This window comes from Charadrius vociferus, unplaced genomic scaffold (genome assembly GCF_000708025.1).
Source record: "Charadrius vociferus isolate BGI_N301 unplaced genomic scaffold, ASM70802v2 scaffold115, whole genome shotgun sequence".
NCBI lineage: Eukaryota > Metazoa > Chordata > Aves > Charadriiformes > Charadriidae > Charadrius > Charadrius vociferus.
In genome coordinates this window covers 3,053,036-3,072,583 of record NW_009648636.1, presented here as the reverse complement: position 1 = coordinate 3,072,583, position 19,548 = coordinate 3,053,036, and the positions used below count along the sequence as shown (strand labels likewise).

At 39.7% G+C, this 19,548-nt stretch overlaps 1 protein-coding gene across 1 annotated transcript in view; it reads right to left on the bottom strand.

The window, feature by feature from the left end:
- NELL1 (NEL-like 1 (chicken)) overlaps window positions 1-19,548 on the bottom strand; it is a 295,750-nt gene that overhangs the window by 221,677 nt on the left and 54,525 nt on the right. Inside the window, exons 5-9 of the mRNA XM_009886260.1 lie at window positions 16,298-16,394; window positions 9,923-9,995; window positions 9,600-9,682; window positions 3,978-4,112; window positions 3,036-3,138 (exon numbers count right to left, since the gene is read on the bottom strand). Coding sequence (XP_009884562.1) covers window positions 3,036-3,138; window positions 3,978-4,112; window positions 9,600-9,682; window positions 9,923-9,995; window positions 16,298-16,394 — 491 coding nt within the window. The remainder of the gene's footprint in view (window positions 1-3,035; window positions 3,139-3,977; window positions 4,113-9,599; window positions 9,683-9,922; window positions 9,996-16,297; window positions 16,395-19,548) is intronic.

The window sequence follows — 19,548 nt, the reverse complement described above, 5'->3', positions numbered from 1 at the left end:
CAGATTTCAATTTAACCTTCAAATATTTTGTGGACACAAAGGTGACCTCTTCAGCTTGTTTGAGCACTGCAAAAATGGATTAGATGCTACAAATGACTCTACTGAATCAACAAACTGTAAAAATCTATTTCAGAAAAACATTCTCAAAACACACATGAAATAAGCAGATTTCCCAGGCAACTGAAAGCTCCTACTGAAAAAACTCATGTCTGAAGTTTTGCTAAAGGTAACCAGCTTCACAACTAAACCAACACACGAGAGCGCTCCTCATTCATTTCAAGACAGAGATAACTAGCTTAGCTTAGGACTACTGCCACCATGAAGAAGGTAACCTCCAGCAAAGCCACAGTAGCACACAGCTCAGTCAAGTATTACCATAACTATCACAGTCCTCTCGGAACGAGCTGTCTAAATTTCAATTCCAGAGGACGATAGTAAATCTGTTCATTAAAGAGAACAGTTGGACTACTGCGATCTTAAACAAATCAAGTATGCATCGTAAAGGCACTCTACGCTACTAACAAGATCAATGCTAAACACAGATAAAACAACAACTTGTTGGGGTGTTTCAGTTCCCTCTGCACTTGACCAGTACCAGCCTGACCTATGACACTGAAAGGAGAACTAAAAGCTACGAATCCTACGTCGCAATGCGAACAAAGCTTTAAACGTTTCCTGAGTCAAGGCACACGCACAGTGCAAGCGTTCAAAGTACTTGGTTCTTTAAAAAAAAAAAAAAAAAGAAGTAGACACAGACTGTCCGGTAACTGTTTTACCCCAATTTCTCTCCTGAAGAGCAAGGTAAGGGAAGCAAGCACTTAGAGGTGCATGTCTGTACCCATTATGGGCAATACCAATAGGAGTGGTCCATAGCAGCAACTGTCATGGCCAGTTTGATTCCTAAATTTTAAACATAAAGGACTGCTAGAACTTTCAGGTGTAAATTTGCTCCTAAGGACTTGTAGGACTTTCAATCTTTACTCTTGAAAACACTCATTTCTCTAAAAAAAAAAAAAAAAAAAACCAAAAAAAACCAACAACAACAAAAAAAAACCCATCACACAAGATTTTCAGAAACCCACCACACAAGATTTTCATCACCAATGCATTTGAAAACCAGACTTCTTCCTTGTGGTATCCTAGTTTTCTTCAGTTCTCTAAAGCTGCCCCAGTTTTTACGCCTGAGTTGTTGTGATCTCACTTATGAGGAAAACGTCACGTCGGGAAGCTTGGTTTAAAATTAGGAATCCCAGTAACTATTTTTAGGAGAAGAATTAGAGAAATTTCCTTTTCCTTTCTGTCTGTTCTCCTGATGTGACTGCTTTTAACAAAAGAATGGGCACGCTAGAAAGCAAGTTAATGTACAATTCAGAAAAATGACGAGATTTTAAACAAAATTATAGTCTTCTGTCAAATATTAGTTGGAAGGCTAACACAAGATGGCAGGGATCAAAGCAGAACCGCCTCAATTTTTAAAACCCTTAACATATGAGACATTAGAGCTGCTTTGTTCGTTAACCCTCAGCTAAGACAGGACACTGTTCAATAATCCAACCATTCAATAATCCCTAGAGACAGCAAATTACAACTGATGATTCTATCAGCGCTAAATAGGAAAAGCACGGGGAAATTAACACCTGCAGTGCAGCTCTTCGGAAAGCCTCAGCAATTACTTCTCTCTACCCAAAAAATGACTGACTGTGGCCCTAGCACATCATTCTGTCAAGGAGCTGGCATTTACAATCAATTTCAATCAACTTCCATACATCTCTTCCCATTGACTGACACGCTGAGTTCTTGTCAGAATAACGAGTCAAGTTTGTGCCAATCACTGACAAAAGGCAACTTTGACTGTTCATCTTTCCGTTACAAACAACGGGAACACAGTTTACTTATGGGGATTTACGTCGAATCTACAATTTTGTGCCTTGCAAATTCCTTTGTGTCGGATTTTGAGCATTGTGCATACATGCACGTCGGCGAAGGAGCGTTAAGAGAAGCAGCCAGCTTCATGAAAGAACTTTCTGGACTCTCAACGTTACAAATAAAAATATTTTGAGACAAAAAATGCAAGCCAGCATAGCCGCTTTACCACCCAACTACTCTTTTCATAAGCGTCTTTCAGTGAGCTGAATACTCATGCAGACGCATAGCTGAGAGAGATGAGATGACATGAGTAAACAAGAACGGGTGCAAGATCACAGGTAAAGGACATTTGTGCACGGGACTAATGAATTCAGTGACTGAAAAAAGTTGACAGAATGCTTAAAAAAGTGTTATTATTTTCCTAATGGATCTGAAAATAATTCAACATCCTTGTCTTAATGAATTATTGAAAAACGCATGGTGAAGTTTACTAGTCTCCAAGAACAGAGGGGGCATAAGATAATTTGTGCTTCTTAAGGTAATACTGGCATCAGTATTCAGCTAAAATTTCCATATATAAAATGTCTTTGTCCCTTGTACTACTACTAAGGCAACAGATATTGAATATTCCTTCCAGGAAAGCTACAGCTTTCATTTACAGAAGGCACGGAAAGCTGACAATAACACTGATCACAAAATTTACTTTTTCTTTCTTCTCATGAATTTATTTTGAAACTAATTACGGCAAACTATCGCTCCACAGAGTGACAGTAACCCCGGGTCTGAAATTCTGTCATGTTTATTTCAAAGAACAAGCTTCCAACCCGAAATAAAAGGCAGGCAAAAATATAAACAGCTCAGTTTATTACTAATCACTACAGAAAGTTCAGACCATAGGCTTGACGCTCCTCAACACCAACAGGAAATACGAGCTTCCCAGCCCCAAACAAGTAGATGAATAATTTTACACAGACAAAGAGAGAATCTTCGAAATTTGCAATGCTTGTTCATTTCTCCACAATTATTTATTCTCTTCTTAGATCAAGTTTGCCACTGTGACTCACGTTACCCGAATTACCTAAGGAAGTCATTATAAAATGCGCCTGCTTTTGGAACGAGTTTAACTCTGCTTAGAGAGTGAAACTAAAAGCTCCACGTGATGTACTTACCCTTGCATATTTTGCAGCACTGGCTTTCCACATGCACTGGGAGAGCATCAGGAGGACAATCGAGAGGCGGGCAGGACATCCTTCGGCACTCCACAACTCCACTCTAAGCAAAGGTTTTTAAGACAAAACTCAACTACAACTGTTGTAATTAGTGAGTATTTTATACAAAAATACAGAAGACAAAACTAAGCAAATGAAAATAGCAATGTAGATGACAGACCTATCCTTCAGTAACAAATTCAATCCTATCCAACTGCAAATTTGAATCAAAATGCATCTGAAAGCGAACCACCCCATTTTGGTACATATTACTGGTTTTACCTCACTTTCCCTGAGCAAAGCTCATTAAGTGGAAAACATAGGCCCATCTTTACAAGAACATAAGCACCACTTTCTGTAGGCTGTGCCAATCATCTTTGAGATTTTTAACAATCAGTTTTCTATTTTCTTGAGCAAACAAAGACTCTCTTCAGATATTTATCAAATAATTTCAACAAGACAAGATTTACATACTAATTCTCTTCTGCTCCTCTTTTTTTCAGTGATAAACACCGAAACCAGAATCTGCATGTTGTTGCCATGCAAGATGCAACCAAGCACCCATGAATACTATTAAGATAATGCTTCCTTTTTGAGAAAAAATACTGCAAAGAAAGCAATTCCAAACTAAACACAAACAATGCCATGCTTTCACCCCAAAACCATAGAGTCCTTACAGATATAATTAGAACAAATAAAAAAGCATTGTCAAAGGGAAGCAGATCTTACTTATGAAGCTTGCACATAAGCAATGTCAAATTTTCATTTATTTTACCATTTCTCTCCCTATTGTTCATACCAGATGCATACTAAAAACATATTTCTCAGTTTACGTTATGTATTCAAGGGCCATTTTTGCATTTTAACTACATCCTACTCCTTAAACTCTTTAGATATTCTTACTTTGCATGTGCAATTCCTGCAGTGATCATCTTCAACCCAAGAGTCTTTGTCTCTATAGATCAATCCATTTACTTGACAAGTCTTCTCACAATGACAGTCTTCCAATTGACTCAGTCTTGTTTCTGCATAATTTAACTATAAATGAAAGTAACTTGATGAGATTTGTGCAATTCCAACACATGATTTAAAAAAGCACATATGAGAAAGCAGTACACTTATTTTTAGCCAAACCAAGTTTGACTACAACTTTAGAAACACTGAACCAGGATGTCAGCAGGTATAAACTAAGCCTACTCCTCAGACTTCCATGAAGCTATCCATGCCAACTGACAACAGTTCATGACTGCAGCAACTGCTGCTTATACTGTAACAAACCCACTAAGATCCCCTCAGCAATGTCCAGGTACTACCAAACATACACAAACTACAATTGTTTAAAAAAAAAAAAAAAAAATTAATTGCTCATCAACCTGATTACAAGTCAAAAAGCATGAAGACTCGTAGACTGACTTTTCCTAATCATCCCCATCTCATCATTGTGAAGCATCAGCCAGACTAACACTTTCTGACTTTTAGAAAAGCCTTAACCTTATAACAGCAAGTGAGATTTAGAGAGGATAGAAAGGATTTTAATTCAGTGTAGTCCAAGATATTCCCAGACTGTGATTAATGGAGCCATGTTCCTGGAGTAAACCCTGGGCTGGTGGCAAGCTCTTAACACTCCTTGCTGTTCCCATTACCTCCTCAATTCCAACTACTGAAATGCGTATCAAGAAGAAAACCAATGCATCTTTTCCAAGTACTATATCCGCACGCTAGCAATTGCTATGTTTACTGATGAGATACTATGCAATAATAAGTGGGGACAATACTCATTCATGTAGCAGCAGCAAAGGACGAAATGTTTTGAACCACCCTCTCCTAAGCCATATCACAGACCTCCCCTTCATACAAGGTACCATCTTGCCATCCTCCAGAGCGGAATCGCCCCCGTCTATGCACACCTTGTACCCAAGCCCTAAGAGGACTCAAAATTACTTTCCTATTTACTAATACTAAAAATAAATATATAATTACAGACTTAATATTTAGAAGTAAATACGTGCATCCTTCAGGCCCCACAACTGCCATTGCTGTAAAAATTACCCTGGTGCCAGTCGGATAAGAGTTTCTCAACGTCTTGATTTTTTTTTTTTTACATACACATTTGTTTTATGCGTATAAGCCATCACACTGAAGCCACTGCAAATAGCAAGGCTACCTAAATCTGGCGCAAGACAAGATGAATGCATACTCTATTCTGTTATAAATACGATGCTATTATCCTACATTATAGGTTGCTACATTTTAATGGTAGCAAATTTTATTAAAAAAAAAAGAATGCACAGTGCTATAGTATTTTTTGCATAATGGCATATACCTGAATTTCATATATCACCATCCACTAAAATTCCATCCACTTTAAATGAAAGTATTCTAATGTATCCTTTTTCATTCCTGCCAGCAAGAGAGCAACATATATAGGGGGAAGAAAAAGAAAAGAAATACTAGGCAAATTTATGTGATTTTTTTTTTTCTCTGCAGTCCTCAAGAGAGGAAGCACTGAATAAAAGCTCTTTATTTCTTAAGTTGTTATTCTGGGATAATAGGGGATAGATACTCATCTCCCCCAGACTCAGCATGATCTGGTAACTTCAAAACTGCTTTTTGCATTTTAGGGGCAAAACTATCCTCTTACTGAGCTGTTGCTTCTCAGCAGAAATCCTTTTCAGGTCATTATATTTAATTATTATATTTACAGTACCTAAAATAGATAAAGTTTTGTTCAAAAGCTCTTTGATTTGTCTTACATTTCTACTTTATTTATGTATCTTGGTTTGGGGAGGGCGGGGGGGGTTGTTGTGTGGTTTGTTGTGGTTTGTTTTTTTTTTTTTTTAAATGAACATTCCCATATAAACAGGCTATACAAATTTTGGAGAGAAAAGACTTTAGAAATACTCAGATTTGATAGCAGTACTTGATATTGTCCTTTGTCCTAGAAATTATTCCCTAGAAAAAGAAAAAAACTCTCAGAGAATAAATATTTTCCATTTATTAACATTCCTCTCATTCGCATTATCTTGGTAAGTTTAATTTGCTCAAATATCATTTATCTCCTGTTCTAAGACATATCTGTAACCATAGCAGATCAATCAGGTAGATCAGCAGAAGGAAGGCACGCAACAACAAACCCTCCAATAAACAGAGGTCAATGAATGTATCACAGAATCTGTTCCGAAACATCTCACTGTTACCTGCTGTAGCACAGTGACCAGAAACTTTGTAGTTGTTTCTAAACTTCAAGCCTTAACTGAAAAGTTTCTATTGAGCTCAATAAAACAATGAATTCCTTAAAATTAGCTGAAATATCCTTCCGAATGTTGCCAAACACAATTGGATTTGTTGAACATTTAAAACACCAGGAGAAAATTCTCAAGCTTCAAACATTTTCTAGGTTATGAATAGAAATAAACTAATGAGGGAGAAGCTGCCCACATCATCCCAAACATTTTCCACATATTACTAACCAAATCCTAAGTTCTTAACATTCAGGAATATTCAGTTAGCTATTATTCACAAAACTTATTTAACACTTTCCTTACTCCTCCTCTGCTCATACAAGTAACTGAAGGTTGACGGACTTCTGTTAAAAATGTACTGTTTCTGGCAAAATTAACAAAAAAAAATTATTTAAAAAAACCCACAAAGCTATCAAAAGTTACATGGAAAATTTTGTTAATCATAAAAGTATTCACGGCCATATAAATCCATGATGCAAACAAACCAGATTAACTAGTGCATCAATGGATTCAAGTACTTGATTTTTCTTAGTTTTAATGAAACTCAAGCTTTAACCTTTCTGACCTCAACCAGGGAAAGATTTAGGAGAAAGTTTTGTGCTGGAAGTTTTCACGTAAGGAGCACATCTGAATACAAAGTAAACCCTCGCGTGGGCCTATAATTTGCCAAAAAGAAATTATATTCCACTCAGTCTGGGAGATGCCCCAGCTGATTTCAGTAGATTGTGAAAGTCTCATGAATTATTTTAGCCATTATATTTAAAAGGGAACTAACAGCATGGCAGCATGGGAACACCGAAATATAACACAATCCTTTTCTCCTGTAGCAAATTAACATTTTTAGCCAGATTTCTAACACTCTGATCCATGGTGTCTATTTAAGGACACACAATTAAATCAATTAAACACATACACTGGAAAGATTCAGATTTAATTCAAATTACGACAAAAACAAAATAGGCTTTAAAAGCAAGCATTTATTCATCTTTAAAAGCTATGTCCTTACACAGCATAGGTAGGAAGAGGACACAATGGTGGTTAGCTTGTTACAGGTCATGATCAAACGCTCCTGTACATAGCATTCCATGACAATCTGCCACGGATAATGCTCTGCTGGGCCCCTTACACAGCCCCCATGTCCCGTGGGACCCTGAGGTAAAGCCCAAGCAAGAGGGTGCTCTCTCCTCCTGCCTATGGACTCCATAGTTTGCACTGCTACCAAAATTACTGGAGCCTAAAGCCACTTGCCTGATGTTTTGTTCCCATACAAGCCCTGGTCTGTCTTCATAGTTTTACATTATATAAACTGCACATACACATTCATTTCAAACAACACTCACCGGTCTATTCAAGGCTGTAATACAGCTGTAACCAAACAAAGACTGAGGGAGAAGCTGAAACCCTACATATAGCAGAGCCTAAAAGCAACAACTGGACATCGAACCATGGGGTCCAGATCTCCCAAACGTCCTGTTCCCTCTCCACGTCTCTTGGTGCAGGACCAGGTGCTGGGCATTCATTGCTCATGCACATTAGCAAGCCGTTCTCCGACCACCTGCCCGGCTAAACGGGATCTCCGCGGACAGTTGCACAGCCCTTCTAAGCCTTGCTCTTTGCCTTGCCAGACATCATCCTCATATGATACGCTCGTTATCTACATTAGCGCCGCTTGTGGCTGTTGTGGCTAGGACCAAAAAGGCAGATGCAAACCTTAATGCTTCCCTCAAATCCCTCCATTTTCAACTTGCATTTGTCTACCAAATTAACTTCCTTTCCTGCTGTATGCGCTTTTCCCGGACAACAATATTTCTGTAACAACTGTAATGAAACAGTCAATGCACTGCTATAACAATAAAAGGAACTCACAATGAAGGATTAGCCCAGCACCACTTTATGGAAGCACAGAGTCTTTGCAGTACAAATACCATGTTATTTGCTTCCCCTTGTAAAGTACTAGCAAGCAAAAAATACAATTAACAGCAGAGAAAGCAAGTTACTCACTACAGTGCATAATTGGAATTTGCTCATACCACCAGCAGAGCTCAAAATAATTGCCTCTCTTTCACAGTACAAGCAGCAAACTGAACTAAAAGCTTCACATTTTGCATTCGGAGTCAGCCTGTCCAAAGCGTGTCAGCTGAGTAAGTGGATTGTCAGGCTAATGTGCACACTCTCCAAAAACAAAGTTTCCCCTTTCCTATTAGGAAGGAAAATAACACTTAAAGGCAGCCCAGCAAAAAGTATAATGCTTCTACGCTAGTAGCACTACTATGCAAATCCTATTTTTGAAATTCCTGTTCAGTAACTATATTGAGATTAAACGCATCTACAGGTTGGTTGTAGTTGCACTTAAATTTAAAAGTATTTAACGCATAAGTGCTGTGTCAGATGAGACAATTAATTGCTCTTTACTACAGACCAGATGGTTCACCAACATTAACGTCAAAAAGCCTTCACAGATCGCCCTTTAACACACATCAGGTGTTCAGTCACCTCTAAAACACAGCTCTCTACCCCAAAACTTCTCCACAGAAGGGCCTTGGCTCACAGAGGTCGACTGTGTATTGTGGAAGCAGAGCCTAAAGAAAATCTTTAAAATCCCAAACGAAAAAACCCCACTGCAGCTTCCCATTCATCCCATTCACAATCCAAACCAGAGAGCAAAAAATGAAGAAAAAAAAAACCACAAAAAAAAAACCCCAACTAAGCACACACCACACCACCTGGAGCTGGGATAACTTTTACACTGGTAAAAACCATTGATCAAAGGTGATGTCAAGATCAGCGCAGCCGGCAGCTTCCCAGGCATTTCCATTTTGGGGCCTCATTTTGATTCCCAGGAAGAAGACTATGCCAGTCCTGAAGACTTCACAGGACTTCCCACAGGCAAACACACACCCTCTGACAGCATCACACGGTGAGGAAATTGTTAAGGGATTTCACTCCTTTGTTTCTGCATTTATCCCTCAGCATGAAAAGGGAAATCACGCTAAGGCTTCTTACCAAAAAAAAAAAAGACAAAAAAAAAAAATCAGACCCTGGGCATTTTGTCACTATCTTACAAATAATAAGACAGACAACAGAAACTGTATAAGGCCTAAATGCCAACCGTGAAGCTATATCCATAAGTCCACTGCAGAAAGGGCTACTGGCAGAAGAAGGAAAAAAGAAAAAAAGATGGCTTTATCATGAAAGCGTAGAATAATTGCAAGAGGAATAAACACTTCATGTTGGTCTTAGCACAGAGGAAATGGGTAATTGACAAAGAAGCTTAGGTACCTACTTTTGCGGTCATTTTTGCCAGGAGTTCTTGTAAATCCATAATTCCTTGCACCAGACTTAAGAAATCACTGCAGGTCGGGCATGCTCAATAAAGGAAGAGTAAAAAGAAACAGAAAGGAAGAGAAGGAAAGACACAATAATCTGTAAACAACCAACAGCATATCAGACTTGATTTATCTGCATATAAAATACAATCGGCTCACGCAGAATTTTTGCCTTCTGGAAGTCAGTACATGCAAAAAATGACAGACCAGGAAATACTATTTTTAAAACAAAGATGTATGAAAACTTTAAAACAGAGACAACAAAGAAATTGCTACTTACTGCGATTCAGATTAGGACACTGTGTTATATATCCATTAGGTATAAAGATGACTTTCACATCTTGAATAACACCCTTTGGAAAAGAAGGGAAAACTGGTAATATAGATCACAAGCATTCACTTCGATCTGTACAGGCTGTTTCACAAGTGATTTCTTTAGTGGGTATAAAACATTGACCAGCTCACTCTTCTCATGACGAAAATAACTAAAGATGGACAGAATATAACTCCTCCTATCTTCCTGTGTGTTTGGGTATTAATTTTCATAAAACGCAGAAATAATACTGCTTTGTCTTTTGCAATCACCAAATATAAGCTGCTTAAATGTCTTAAAATGGGATGAGACTGGTGAAAAAGCAGTGAAATAACATCTATTATTCAAGCCTGTAACACACTTTTGCAAAAGACAAAAAGAAAAACACAACAACACTCTTTAGTGGTTCAGCCAAATAAAACTGTGAAATAAAACATTATGAAAAGAGAAGCATATCATGCAAGAGGTAAGAGTCTACACTTCAGTTGTTTGGTTTAATTTAGCCTACTAGCTCTGTATCCCAACAGGCAGTTCATGTAATCGTGCCATCAGTCGGGATTAAATCCTCTCTCTAACCCAAACAGATGGAAAAATCCCCTATGCAGGACTGGCAGAAACCAGGACTGCGAGGCCAAAGCCCGCCAGTGCGGGTTGTATGAGGCCTGGAAACCAAACCGGGCAGGACAGGAGAGAGGAGGACCAAAAGGTCCAGTGCTGGCTGCATCCTCTGCTGTCCCCGACTTGCGAGGATAGCCTTGACGGAAGCAGCAGACACGACGGGTTGCCCGCTATCGCTGCACACCTGGGTCCTGAAGAACCCTAAATCCTTCAAATAGCCTAGAAAATGCTGAAGCTCACGTTTGCTCTTTTAAGCTCAGTACAAAGCTCTTGCTCCATCTTTGACTGTGTAGCATACTTAACCCCACAAGATCCACTAGCTTTAATAATGTCACGGGCACTAAGGGAGAGGAGCAAGGGAAAACAAGGGATTTCTCGTGCTGCTATTTGCACTTTCCCTGACTGTTAATCAGATGTTATGACATGGCTCTATCTCTTCCGAGACACAGAAGAATTTCTTTAATTTGAAAGGAAATTTATCATCATGGCAGTTATTATCTAATTAAATTACTGATTTGTAAGACTACGGTTTCATTCTCAGCTAAATTGCAATAGAGTGAATTTTGCCGACCGAGGACATAGTTACTTGCTCAAAACGTTGAACTCCATCCATAAATAAAATATAGGCCTCAGATAGCCCTTGAAGCCTGGTAAGTACAGTAAGTAACATTTAACATTTACATGTTCATTTGCTAAACCAGCAGAGGGTAATCAGCAAGCACCGATTCCTGCTTACTGTTTCATGATCAAATATTAACTGAAAATATTAATAGACATAACCAGATCACACTGTCTTTCTTGCAGAAGTATATACATTTATTAACCTTTTCATCTGTGAGAATAATGAAACCATCATAATAATGAGAAGTAATACTGTCACTGGAAAAGGAACATCCTGAAAGCTATTTTACATACTTTCCTGCTAGCAGGCATCAGCGAGAAATTAGAAGGTGAAGCACAAAAATATATTTCAATGCTTAAGCCTCTCCAGCGAAAAGCTCAACCAAGAGTAAACGAGATTACAAAGTTTCACCAGACCATATCGCACAGCTAACAAGACATCATCCAGAGGGAAGTCGTGTTTTCCTCAGCCTTTTTTCTAAAAGCGAATATTAAATCTTCAAATATATTTGTTGCAGAGCCCCACCGCTCAATTGCCTTTTGCAGAGATTTGCACTACTTATCACCTTGTTGTGGTCCATGAGGTCGTTTGCTCACACACACCCCTCGAGGCGGGATGTGGGGAGAATGGGAAGAAAAAGGCAAAATTCGTGGGTTGAGATAAAGGCAGTTTAACAGAACAGCAGAGGAAGGGGGAAACCAGGACAAACCTGAAGAGGAAATAACTATTTTTTGTGTCTTAGTTTCTGGGTACATGAAAGCATGTTACCATGGAAAAACATATGAACTTCATTCACCAATACAGATGCCTTCTAAGTCTATAAACCCTCTGAAACAGAATCAATACGATCAAAAGCTCTGGTAGGGGGGTTGGGCTAGATGATCTCCAGAGGTCCCTTCCAACCCTGACCATTCTGTGATTCTGTGAAATACAGAAGGGAACCTTCAAAAAGCAGAAATTTTGCTGATGTATTGTTTTAATAGAAAGACTTTGTTACAGGTAAACACTTATTACAGCCATAATTATTGTAACACATATGAACACACTTGGACTATTCCTCCTGTATTGTTTTAATAGAAAGACTTTGTTATAGGCAAACACTTATTACAGCAACACATATGAACACACTTGGACTATCAGCATTAAGTCTAGGTTGCTGAGATCTTTCTATGACCACAGCCAGAAGGAGAATTAGGCATGCACAGCTCCCCAAAGGATGCCCAGTGTTCACTTTGGCACAGGGTGGAGTTATTCAGTTCCCATTCTGTGAAGGGATGACAGGATTTAGCCTTGACAGAGAGATGTCACTGGTCAAAATCCTCACGGTTTTTCTATTTCCAAGCAGATATCACATTTATGTTATCATTAAAAGCATTTGGCTAATTACAACCAAAGCTTCAGTTCAGCATCAGGACTCACTAGCTTGAAGAGCCTTCATCTGTGCAGGCAAATTACCAGCTACAAGATTAAATTCAGGCCTGCAGCACTACATATCAAGGCCATCCCATGAGGATATAATACAAAATCCCTGTTTATTGCACTTCTCATGTCTCTTTTTAATAGTGGACTCCTCCCACATTCAGTGAAAAGGCTCATCTGTTCCATGAGCTTTCCACTTCTGCATTTTCATTTCCTCCGTTGCCTTTCACCCTCTTTAAAACCTACTTCTCCCACCGAGATAACGCGTGCCACACAGCTGCGCAGGCCAGGGCTGGGGAAAGGTTCTGCACAGAGGTACCAGCAGATACGCCTGACACCTATGCCGGGCAACGCTACGCCAACACCAATAGATCTCCGGTAGATCAGCACCACGCTCCTCTACAGAGGGCAGCCATGCCCCATGCCAGGCTCTCGACCAGCCGCCCTTAGCACCGTATTTACCTCACCCTGGTCTGTATGACTCCGAGACCAAAATGACTAAAGAGGCACAAGTATAGGTATGATGCTGTGCAGTCAAAATACCAACATACTTCTCAAGCACCTGCTATACGATCCCCAGACACAGCAGCAGGACCAATAAAGCCTGCTGTAGCAGATATGAAAATTACCATCTTTCGACATGAAACACCTAGTCAGCAGTGCATTAATAAGCTCATGTCTGCTGCAGCTCTTTGGAGGGAGCCTTAGGGAGAAGGGTTCTCCCCAGCAATAAAATGAATTTTGCAGATAATTCTGATCCTGAGCACAACCAGATCCATCCTAGAGTGAGGGTTCCCTGGATGTCTGGTATCACTCTCTTCCTCCTTTCAGTCGCATTTACTTTAGTTTCCTAATCTGATTATAATGGTACTCTCTAGCCCTAAAATAAGTCTTGGTTTTGGGCCACACAAAGAAACTTGAAGGGTCAGTGTGTATTTTTTGAAGGAAGTAATTCATGAGACTCCCTTCAAAGCAAATAGATAAAGCTATCTTAAGTCTGCTCCACACTTGCTCCCGCCACTGCTGTGCTAAAACCATTCCGTTGTCTGAACTCCAAATGCTTGGTCATAGCAGGTAAGTTATAACTAGTTAAGAAATACAAGTAGTAAGGAGTGAGACTTCAATTCCCTTGATTAGACCATAGAGCACTTCATTCCCCAGCAAGGCCACAGACGCAGCAGGGAGACTTGTGGAATAATCACTCTAAGTAAGGATGGGGAACAAAAGCATAGATAAGAAAATGCCAGCAACAGGCCACAGTGACTTATGAATATCATAACCCTTCCTTTCTCTTCTCATATACTGAAGAATTATGATCTAAAATAGGCATAAGAATATGGCCCAGAATGTGCTTTAATGCTATTCATTTATGGAGAGACAAAACAATTAATTAACTACCATTAAAGTAAGAACATTTTTGGAATGGCGAAGATGATACTCAGAACAGTATCCAGTGGTTTTTGTGACATACATTTTCATGGCTCCAACACACATACAAAAAAGCTAATTCTTTTTTAACGCTCTTATTTCCCTGCAGATCTCTGTTTACATTAAGGAAAATAGATCTATTTTTTAATATGCTAAAACAGCGAAACAAATTGCTCTGAAAAAGAAAGGGAGGTCCTGCTGAGCATGTAAATATATGGAAAGAGATGTGTACTCTTTACGAACTGGCAAAATCCCAAGTTTTGCAACGAGTAACATTAAAAAAAAAGTAAGATTTCTGCAACTCTCAAGCAGGATTAAAAAATACAACCAATTATATTTCTGCCCTGAAGAAAGTTAGTAAAATATTCAAGCATGCATAAAGCAAAGTAAGGCACTTGTCGACTTTCATTATGATCAATAAAAACTGTCAGCTCATTAGCATATCATTAGCTACCCTGCTGTTTCCAAAGTGTTAACGCGTAGAAATATTAATTTACAAACCTATAATATCCCAGAGTTCTGAGCCTCTGACTGCCTGCATAAAATAAGAATTTAAGATGGACGAATCCAATATAACTTCTTTTTTTCCTGTGTAGCTATAAACATATGTTTACCATCTGTGGAATTATGGGAAGCAGCTGAGGTAAAAAAACAACAGCTGTAGAATAAAATAATACTATCAATTTCACTTCACAGTGACAGCTCAGCTGCTGGAGGATGAAATGTATTCTAGGTTCAGAACGACTCTCGGACAGTCATTTAAGTTAAAAGTTAGCTTTTACCCCTGTTTCACAATTAAAATTTTCAATTGCTAGGAAATGTTACTATAAATAATTTTAGCATAAAATAATGGTCCTGGCTTGTTGAAATCTGGGGACTTCGAGGAGAAGTCCTCAGAAAAACAGCAACTTCTAAAATTGTCTCAAGAACTGACAGCTTCAAAGGGAAAACGAGTGGGTGGTAAATCACCTTGGCAACAAATCCGTGCAAGTACGGAGGACAGACAGATCGGCCAATCGCTGCACTATAGACTCTTTCACTGATGAACACTTGCACTGTGGCTTCTTATCCAAAACTGGAAGAAATATCAGAAACTTTTCTGTAGCTTGCTTACAAAGCAAAATAATTTGTTTTCCGGTGCAGGGGGTGGTTTTCATTTGTTGGTGGATTTTGTTTGTGGCTTGGTTCAGCAATTCAGCCTCGACCAGAAAAATCATATAGCCTCACTAGGGGTCAGAAAAAAAGCTGAAAGAAAACATACAGGAGAGGGCTTTTTGAGTTGTAGGTCATTTCTCCATCCTTTGCAATTTTGGAAACACACTGCCATTAATTGAACCTGGAATATATTGCCATTAATTGAATCTTCTTTTTCCTCTGACAAGTTCTTCATGCCCATATTGGCCTACTCAACGATGATGTCTTGGGGAGCCTCATAAATGGAAAAAGACAGGCTTTCCAGCTAGAAGGAAGGAGAAGCCCAAGTCCTGCCAGCTAGCCAGCCTTCCAGCCCAGACCGTTTGGAAGCAATGGAAGCGCCAAAGGACAAAGGAGCTCACGAACAAAACTCCGTGACCCACTGTTGACACTCCATTGAGAAACACTGACACACTTATAGTGGAGAAAAACAGAAAGCAAGGAAGGTAGTCCAGGAACAGAAAAATCTACTGTTTTGCAGCAAGGCAAATGCATCGCACACAATAGCTACTATCTGCCAAAGCTGGAAGGGTCACAGGCCAGAAGACCTTCTCTGCTCTAGAAGTTAATGCTGATAAGGGCAAACAAGGAAAAGTCACCTGAAGCAAACAGCAGAAGGGTGAGGGTACCTGCATGTGAAATTGAGGAAGAAATGGCCTCCAAGAGCGATTAAGACCATCACGGTCTGGCCAGGAGACCAGAGCAAAGCTGCTGTTTCAGGAAGGTTTAAAGATGAAGGCCAAGAATAGACTGACGCTGCCTACACAGTCTCGTTCTGTCCCCAGGAGTGGCAAGGCAGAGCACAGAGGTAGGTAAAACCTAGAGTAAGGAAACCAAACAAAACCCTCAAATATTGGGCACTGTAGTCAGCGACTACAATACTCTACCTTGCAGCAAGAGAGCCTTTTCTCCAAGTGTTGGACCTGCCTCAAATCCCAAATCTACAGTTTCTACTAAAATTTGTACAAAACGGATTTCAGGAGTGTAAGACAACTAATCGGAAATATTTTGTTGACTATTTATTAGTTTCGTTCTTCATGTGCCATTTCATATCTGCTTACCTTAAAGAAACCATGTTTCCTGTTTCTCTGTCCGAGCCATAAATTGCTTTCAGGTGTCAAATTTGTTTCTGGAGGATCAATGATGCGTTCATAAATCCTGTAGAGGGAATACATTGCCATTACTTGAATCCTTTTTTTATCTGAAAAGTTCCTAGTTAAAGTCAGTTAATAACAAAGGATACAAAGTAGAACAACAACAACTAATAACAAAGGATACAAAGTAGAACAAGAACAACAACAAAAAAAAATCATTAAACAGAGTATTTACCATTGATAGTCATGAAGGTATACAGGTATATTAAAACTTTAAAAACAAACAAAAAAACAAACAAGAAAAAAAAAGTATTAAAATCACTAATATATGAAGACCGCACAAAATTAAAACTCCCCTTGTGCAACCGTGCAGCATTAGGCTAAAGAAACACAACACCAGAACCCACCATAGCAGGGAAAACAATAAAAGGGGACCATCCTAGCCTAGGGGTGTTCTTCAAACTCAACTAGCCGTTCTGGAGAAAAAGTGCAGTCGCACACAAGATCCAACCAGAGAAACAACCCTTTGGGATTTTCAGACTGTTTAAAATTTTGAATAGACTTCACAAAGAAACTTTATTCCACCTCTACTCCCATGGCCTCTACATTTGCGTTACTCATCGTTGCACCTCAACCTTTTGTTGTATCCACTTCTCCCCTGTTTGCCGTTACTGAATTCACTGGGGCTGGATGCTCACATGTGTTGCCACTACTGCACGTCCAGCTTGCCAGTATCTCTAACACAGGTCTGGTACAGAATGAGGCCTCTTTGTATATGTTTGGTACCTAGCACTACAGGGACATTTTCTTGGTTATTCTTCAAGGAACTAGAGATAATAGCTATAAGAAATAACAATGACAACAAGTAACATGAGGTCTATAAGCAAACTTTACGTACTGCATAAACTTGCACATGAATACAGTAATCTACGCACCAAATTTCCAAAATTAACTCATGAAAAATTGCTGTAACACAGCATTCTTAAATTCACAAAAATCTGGAGTTTTAAAAAGTTTCGCTTGGGTTTGTTATTTGTTTCTTTCTAGGAAAGCTGTAATGAAGTTTCCGTAACACCTTTTTCAGGAACTCGGGCCACTCCAACAATATCATTTTAGAATACGAAAAATTCAAGACCAAAGTTACTGACCCTGGATTCTCATATTGCCATGTCACATTGGTGGGAGCCATGAACTTACTGCTTCATAACAAAACCAGCATCTTCAATACGGATTATTGAGACAATCATGAAATACATTTCCATGACTACTAGGGAGTACATATTGCTGTGTAATCACACCAGCGTGACAGCCAATAGAAAAGACTCTGAATGTGTCAAGACCTGTAGCTTAAAGCAGTGAAATTATCTGTATGTTAAAAGGGGTTAAATTATTTTTCTTCTTTCTTTAAAGGTATGGCTTTAAAATGAACATGAGAAACGAACACCAAAGAAGAATACAAGTCAATCAACACAACCCATTGCACAATTATCTTCCCATTTACACTCCAAGCGTTTCTAGCCCAGACTCACCAAGTGTAATCATTGGGTTGTGTTCTAAGTTGCCACTTATATTGGGTTTGTGTGGCAAGGTTTTGGGGGGGGCTACAGGGGTGGCATCTGGGAGAAGCTGCCCCCATGTTCAACAGAACCAGTTCAACAATGCCAGTCAGTTCCAAGACGGCTGAAGTCGAGCCAGTTGGCAACAGTGGCAGCACCTCTGTGAGAATATATTCAAGAAGGGGGAAAAAAAATCTGCTGTGCAACAACAGCCAAAACAGAGGAGCAAGAATATGTGAGGCAAACACCTTTGCAGACACCAAGGTCAGAGAGGAAGGAGGGGGAGGAGTGCCAGGGACTGGAGCAGAGATTCCCCTGATGCCCATGGTGAAGACCATGGTGAAGCAGGTTGTCCTCCTACAGCACATGGAGGTCCACAGTGGAGCAGATATCCACCTGGAGGCTGTGGAGGACCCACACTGGAGCAGGTGGATGTGCCCCAAGGAGGCTGTGAGCCTGTGGGGAGGCTCACGCTGGAGCAGGCTCTTGGCAGGACCTGTGGAACTGTGGACAGAGGAGCCCACACTGGTGCAGGTTTGCTGACAGGACTTGTGATCCCACAGGGGAATTGTGCTGGAACAGTCTGTTCCTGAAGGACTGCACCCCATGGAAAGGACCCATACTGGAGCAGTTTTTGTGAAGTGCAGCCTGAGGGAAGGACTCACATTGGAAAAGTTCATGGAGGACCGGCTCCCATGGGAGGGACCCCACACTAAAGTAGTGGTTGAGCGTGAGGAGGAAGGAGTGTCAGAGACAACATGTGATGAACTAACCATAACCCCGTGCTCCCCATCCTCCTGTGCCATTTCGGGGGAGGAGGTAAAGAAAACTGGGAGTGAAGTTGAGCCCAGGAAGAAGGGAGGGGTGGGGGGGAAGGCATCTTAAAATTTCTTCCAATTTCTCGTTACTCTGCTCTGATAGGGATTGGTAATAAACCAAATTAATTTCTGAGTCGAGCCTGTTTTACCTGTGATTGTAACTGGTGAATGATCTCCCTGTCCTTATGTCAACCCAGAAGTCTTTCATTATATTTTTCTCTCACCTGTCCAGTTGAGGACGGGAGTGATATAGCAGCTTGGTGGGTACCTGGTGTCCAGCCAATGTCAAACCCACCATACCACATTACTGGAAAGCTCATACATTTGCAGAGGCCTAGAATAACCTCCCAGTACTAAAGAACTTCAAGAAAGCTCTATAAAGCTTTTTATGCAAACGTACAAAGAGTCATATATTCCACCCAAAACCAAATGGAAGCAATCTAAAAAACTAGAGGCAAACTTACTATTTCCTTAAAAACAAACATCAAAAATCTCAAACCTAAGAACAAAGTAGTCACATGAAAATTCCAGCTTAAGAATCTGAGTACTGGAGTCAGAAGATGATCTTCTAATACTCGTGATTTTATTGCTCAAGTTTATTATAATTATCATCAGCCCTAATTCATCACATTTCATCAACATGATACATTCAAAGCTCTAGGAAATTTCTGCCTCTACTAGTTAATTACTTCTCACTATCTATAAAATTAGCATGCTGATCTGTTTTACCTGTTCAAGCACCAAAACAAGATGATATTCTTTTAAACTATGTTTTGAGAATTATAGGAATTTTGCATGCATCATCTCTATCAATATTTTAAAGTGTAAGTAGACCCCTTCTGCC